Source organism: Orbicella faveolata, unplaced genomic scaffold, assembly GCF_042242905.1.
Source record: "Orbicella faveolata isolate gen_17 unplaced genomic scaffold, um_ofav_v1 contig_12, whole genome shotgun sequence".
Taxonomy (NCBI): domain Eukaryota; kingdom Metazoa; phylum Cnidaria; class Anthozoa; order Scleractinia; family Merulinidae; genus Orbicella; species Orbicella faveolata.
Window position 1 is genome coordinate 1,998,296 of NW_028301539.1, and position 6,492 is coordinate 2,004,787.

The window sequence follows — 6,492 nt, forward strand, 5'->3', positions numbered from 1 at the left end:
CCGAGGATGCAAACATTTCTTTCAGATTTTGCCTTAGTTTCCTTTCGTGACCTCTGTAGAACAATGTCACAGGTGCGTTCTAGGACACAATGTCGATAAAGTACAAATAAGCTTAAGTCAGTACTGCTACACAATGTCATTTTCAGCAAATATTTGATGGTAACACTTCTCAGTAGCATGCCCGCTTTGCTATACTTTATTTATTTTAAGTTATATTTCGTGGGTTTTATACCTGTGCAAAACTGCTGACCTCAGCTCAATGCTTGACTGTGTATTCACGCGAGTCTTACCTACACCTGCCGCAAAATTATTACTCTCCATTCACAGTAATTACAGTAAACTTCAGAAGGAAAGTCTGTTTTATCCCAAATAGTGTTTGCTACCCTCCCCCCCTCCCCTCTTCCTAGAAAATGAGCTGCAATCACCCCAATAATGGCTATTTGGGAGAACAGTAAGTTTTTTTTATCAGAATTTAAACAAATTTGGGAAGTGACTTAATAACTTTCTGGAAAATCAAAACGTTACAATAAACCAAAGAGCATTGCCCATGATTTTACTAGAGTTGGAAGAATGTGGTCTCCCAAACTCAGTGAGAGTCTTCTGTAGTAAAAGTGACAGGGGTGATTGCCATGCTATTTCACTCGTTTCTTTTTTGAGCACAAGCTCTTCCTGTACCTTTCACATCATTGACCCTAAAAAATCTATGAACCTGGTACCTTTGCGGGGTTTCTTTCATAATTTCAAGAGTTTAACATCAAAGTCTGAAAGTTCGAAAGGGTGAAGTTAAACTGAAATAATTTTTGCTGTCGGATGGACATTCATATGGAAATAAACCTTTGTGGTATTTCTCAAACAACACGTTTTAACAAACCTTAGAGAAAATACTGAAAACATACATCCCCCCATTTAAATGACAGAGCCAAGTTCACAAATTTCATGTATTTTCTACTTAAATAGAAGCTCACTTACAAAACATACCTCTCTACATCACTTAGTAATAAGCCAACAGTTGATGAAAAGTAAGATGCAGGTAAAACTTTAACTTGTTGACTACTGGTGATTACAATAAGTTGAGCTCAAACAGGCCATTATAGATAAAAGCTCTTTCCCATGATTTTCTGAGTTTGTTATTTAAGGTTACACGTCATTCAATGGATGAAGTTAGCTGAAACATGAAAATTTCTAAACAATAATCTATAAAACTTGATCATGGCAAGGTGTGATTATTCAGGTCACAAAAAACCTGTCTATAGGTACCCCAAAGCTTCAAAAACATTTAAATGTTGCACCCTGAGCCTCCTAAGCCTACTGTAGCTAATGGACTGAGAATTTGTTTCAGCTACGTGAACTGGTGCATAATAATATTTTACGGCTTGCCTAAAACAGCATTTCAATCCTTTCAGACCTAACCCCGAGTGCCACGGGTTTTATTTTTCTTTCACACAAGGAGCAGTGAATTGCTAAAGCGTGATACTGCTGCTTTGTCACTCACAGGAAGTGGCTTTGCTGCCCTCCAAAAGAACCCTCTGGGACCCAGGGTATTCAGCCCCAAGAACAAAATGTCATTTCACTTATACTCCTAATTGCACATATTTTTAATGTAAGTTATATGGATTGGTGGCAAATCAAGCCATTATTCGCTTGTTGATAAATTGCTGTATTTTTCCTCACTCTCTGCATGCAGGACCTTCCATCTGGGTTCCAGGTATATATATCCTACCTGTAAGTCAACTGCTCTACACTTGGGGATCGGGCCTTTGCTCATGCTGCACCTGTCTTATGGAACTCGCTGCCATTAACTATAAGAACAAGTAGCAGCCTCACCATTTTCAAAAAGCAACTGAAAACATTTCTTTTTAAGAAAGCTTTTGACTTGTGGAAATAGTTTTAAAGTTTAGCATAGTTGTTGTAATGGTTTTAAAGTTTAGTGATTTCCATTTATTCATTTATTTTAACTTAATGTAAAGCGCTTTTGAGTATGTTTGTCTAGTTCTAGCGCTATACAAGTCTATTATTATTATTATTAAGTTTCTTGTAGTAAGCACTGAACTATTTTTTTTAAAAGGTCTTATGCGTCTGATGGCACGATGAAGACTGATGATGATGAATTTTTTAATAAGTAATTTTCTTCGTACACACAATTCTGCTTGGTGTAGTCATTTTTGTCTACCAACAAGTTGAGTCTGCTGTAAGAGAAACTAACAATGTTCATACAGAGTGTCATGACATCAACGCAGATTTGTAATAACAGTATCATTTGCATCATGAATCCATTTAGTATCAAGAGTCAACAGTTTACTTCTGAGCATCCTCGACTTGGGAACCAGCCACTTTAAGGAGTTTATCACCACTTCCTGGAAGAGTTAAGCAAAACTCATTAAAATGTTAAAATAAGCGCATTAATGAACACAAGAAAATTAAGACATCATGACGGGTAAAGAGTGGTGGACATACACTGTAAAAAGTCATTTGATTACTCACAGTCAAACCAGTATTTACTGGACACAAGTCTTACATGAACACCACCGTCAGTAATTCCCAAACTTTACTTCCAAATTTTCTGTAAAATTAAACTGTCTATAGACACCTCTATACAGCAATTAACCAGGGTTTCCATTTGAAATGTTCAGGTTTCACTGGCATAATACAGTCCTTTATATAAATATCTATCAAATGGGACCTATCTGTTTGGCAACAGAATTGTCTTACTTGCAGTTTAAAAACGTCCCTGGTACACATATTTATACTTAACAATAAAGTAAAAATATTCTGATTGGGAAACCTTGGAGCCATCTGAAAAAGTCTCAATTAAGAATCGCCTGACCAGTGACTTAAGATTTCCTGAAATTTGCCTGTCACTGGAGACAACCAAAAAATTTACTCTTTTAGCCACTTTCTACGTTACATCTAGAGCTCAGTGGGATAACGCTTGAAAGTAGAATAAGCAGTCAGCTAATTTGATAAACGTAAATTATGTAAACAAAGATATTGTAATCCCCCTTGATAATCCTAGGTGCTTTTGGGGAAAACAATGACAATATGTTTAATATGAAAAAATATATCCTTTTAATTTACTGGTGAATGACCACCTTACCCATGTTTTCTGAAACTTTTTCAAAGGAACTTAAAGCTGCATTGGTATTCACAGCCAGAAATTCAGCTTCTTGAGGTGTTAGCTGAAATAGATATTAAAAACTGCACTTATAACCAAATTGTTTGTAATGTAATAAAAATATATATATATATATATATATATCACTCCAGAGATAATTTGAAGGGTACTTGTAGATCAATAAGAAACATCATTAATAATAATTAAATAAGTTATTTGGTCATTTAAAAATGACCAAATAACCCTGCTGATGTGAGGTAGGAACAGATTAAGTTCTACTCACATTGACCACTAAGCTTTCAATTACTGTGAGTGTTATAAAATATTTGCAGTAAATTATCACCTATGGTATATTTTCAAATTATTTTTCAATGTGTACCTGCTCTCCAAGCTTCTTTAAGGCTGTTAAAATCTCCACTGCTTGTTGTGTGTAAGCTGCTTGACTCAGATGACCAGTTTTAAGATCTCTTTGCATCTAAAGAAAAGTTATACCAGCCAGTGAAATAACTAATTTAATAACTGTTGAACATTTATTGGACCCAAGGGCTCTGCTTGCAAAAGTTAATATTTCTTAAATTAATTAAAATTACTTTTTCTCACAGTGAAGGGGGTTGAACAGTTATATTACTAACTACTTATTAGCCAAGAGTGAGGTCTTTATGGGAAAATCTCAAACCAAGACCTTGCCAATTGCTCCATCAATACATTCAGCAAGGCCAAGGTTTGAAATTTTCCCATTAAGACTGAACGTTTGAGGTTAATAAGTTGTTTATTACATAGCTTTTTGCTTTGTCTTTGCAGGCCTGTAATAAGCCTAAGGGCATTATGGGAAATAATAAAAGTATAACAAAGGTATGTAAAAAATGCAATATCTTAAAAAGTGCTTAATTGAGTGGCAAACACTTCATAACACAAAATCAGAGTTAAATTTAGAAATTAACTGTACTTGAGCTGGCATGCTTAACGGCAGACTTTACAGCATAACTTTACCTTAATCTCCCACAAGATGATTAAGTCATTTTCTTCTTACCTCTGCGAGTCTCTGTCTCAGCTGGCCTGGTTGTTTCTTTGCGAACAGACGAATGACTTCTGGTGTCTTAAAAGCTTCACTTATAGCTGCCTGGATTGCCTGTCATGTTGGTGATAGAAAGAGATAATGGTATTATTAAGATTGGTTGACATATGAGAGAGATGCTAATTAACTTATTTCTATCAAAGAATTGAAAAGTTCTACTTTTAATTAAAGATGTTAAATTAAGAAAAAGTTTTGAGCATGGTGCTTCATGATTGGTTTGATAACAAAGTAAGAAGCCTTTTAACATATTATTTACCAACTGCATGCTACTTATTTCGTCAACTAGGGTCACATTTCCAGCAGCAAATTTGTCCAATGCGTCCTTGAATTCTTTCAGTTGTTCCAGTGTTTCTTTCTTTGTTTCTTCATATTCATCCTCATCTAAATCTTCCCTTGAAAAATAACAAGGATGCAAAGAAGAAAATTTCTATTACTAGCAATAATATATAGATTCAGCCAAGCCTTAAAGTGGAGCTCCTGATTATAATAAGTTAACCTGGCTTGAGCCAGCAAATCCAGTTGAAAACGGTACCTGGGCAGCCACCAACACAAAAAAAACAAATGTGCTCTAAACCTGAGCCTGCAATACGATCAGTGGATACCTTGTTTTGACAGGTGTCAATTGACCATAACATGGCTGCCCAATATATGCATGCCTCAGGCGAACTATTAGCTGAAGAATGGCCACCATGTTGGACAATATTGTCATTGTCATCGTAGGGGACACGCACCCACGATCCATGCCACTAGCAGTGATGACCACCGATAAAAAGTTGCATGGTTTTCTATTTCTGTGCATGCACATGGTTCTTTTCCTATAGTTATATATGGTACTGCACTTGGCCACCATGAAGCTCTGCTAATAATTTAAGTTAATTTACTTTCAATATCAGTTGCAGAATATAATATTAACATTTGACTGCCTTAAAGTAATGCTTTGAAGGAATCTACAACCTAAACCCTACTGCCTTAGTGACAATCATTCAAGAAAATGTACAAGCTTGCCACTTTCAAACTTTCAAAAGAAAGAGTTTTCAAACAAACTTACTTGCATTCTTCTAAATCTGACAGCTGGGCTACAAGGCGATCAAGCTGTTCACCTAGGTTCTGCTTCAACTTTTGTGTCTCACTTTGCCCTCTTGATGTCATATTCCTAAAATATATTTTTAGCCTGTCAATATTCAAAATATCTTGCAACTTGTTATCCACCAAATTTTTATCATGGCAAGTTGAAAAGTGTTTTTTTATGACTGATGCAAGTTGTTGAGAGAGGTTTATTCACATGAACTTTGCAAAACATGTTGCCACGACTTGAAACACAAATAGCAACATTCACAATGATCGCGATCTTCAATTTGCAATGTCATATATTGCTGTGTGGTAAGTTCCAAGAAAAGTTGCCCATTATTATTTGGTTGGGTCCACAGGCCACAAATTAAAATGCCTGGTAATTTTCTGGACAAATTTTGCTTCAACAAAGTCTGAGGAATATTAGAGTTGTCCCATTTATTAGGATGATCATTGATCATGACAGGAAGGTATCAAAAAAGTATGAGGCCCTGCAATTGTCCTGGTTCTGCAACTGAGCAATGTATAAGCTTAAATTAGCTTGTATCGCGTACACAACATGGAAATCATACGACGACATGATGAAATTCTATAATATCCAAAAGATTTTCTTAGTCAAAACAGCGAGAGTTTTATTATAGCCTCCACAGTACACGATCACAATTTAGTCGGAGAACTGAACACAGAATTAGACAACAATATTCAAACTTTTAGAGGTCTCTAGAGAGTAATAATTAAAATCTTAATTTAGGATTTTTCGTCTTACCTCAGCACCAGAATAATAGCTGACAACTTACGTCAGCTTTTGTTCTGGTGCTGAGGTAAGACGAAAATTCTTAAATTAAGATTTTAGTTTCTACGGAGGCGCTCAAGGGAATCTTTGTCGATATCAACAACCAAACTCGTCATTCTGTCATAAAAGATTCCACAATAGTGCAGTGTAAAAATACAATGTACATAACGTTAACAATGAAAGCTATTGGAGCTTCCATTGTAACAACTGTGGTATTTGAAGTAGAGAAAACGGAACATACTTACCTGACCCGACAACTTTGCCACTCTCCCAGCATCGATGGGACTCACTAATACCCAGTCTTCCAAGGTATATGCGCGAGGCTTTTTTTTAGATGTCAAGAGACCTTTAGAGAAAAAAAACATGCTATGACCGAAGAAAAGAATGCTATAAGATCGCAAAATAATCTTTTTACTGTTCAACAAAAATCGCTTTAAATAACAC

At 35.7% G+C, this 6,492-nt stretch overlaps 1 protein-coding gene across 2 annotated transcripts; it reads right to left on the reverse strand.

Annotated features, from left to right (window-relative positions):
* Positions 1 to 924: 924 nt before the first annotated feature.
* On the reverse strand, positions 925 to 6,394 carry LOC110067550 (protein LZIC-like). 2 transcript variants are annotated; one of them, XM_020774893.2, is made up of 7 exons: positions 6,294 to 6,394; positions 5,236 to 5,340; positions 4,444 to 4,579; positions 4,143 to 4,241; positions 3,492 to 3,587; positions 3,095 to 3,176; positions 925 to 2,354 (listed from the first exon to the last, which is right to left on the reverse strand). In XM_020774893.2, the coding sequence occupies exons 1-7, from the start codon at positions 6,323 to 6,325 to the stop codon at positions 2,296 to 2,298; spliced, it is 609 nt and encodes a 202-aa protein (XP_020630552.2). In that variant the 5' UTR covers positions 6,326 to 6,394; the 3' UTR covers positions 925 to 2,295. The 2 variants fall into 2 exon arrangements, with proteins under 2 accessions (XP_020630552.2, XP_089138113.1); XM_089281987.1 differs by lacking the exon at positions 3,095 to 3,176.
* Between the last annotated feature and the right edge of the window lie 98 nt (positions 6,395 to 6,492).

Coding starts and splice junctions, on each gene's coding strand:
- LOC110067550 (XM_020774893.2), bottom strand. CDS start 6,325: ATGCTGGGAGAGTGGCAAAGTTGTCGGGTCAG. Junction 5,341..6,293: donor TGGCAAAGTTGTCGGGTCAG/GTAAGTATGTTC, acceptor AATATATTTTAG/GAATATGACATCAAGAGGGC. Junction 3,177..3,491: donor TAAAGAAGCTTGGAGAGCAG/GTACACATTGAA, acceptor TATCTATTTCAG/CTAACACCTCAAGAAGCTGA.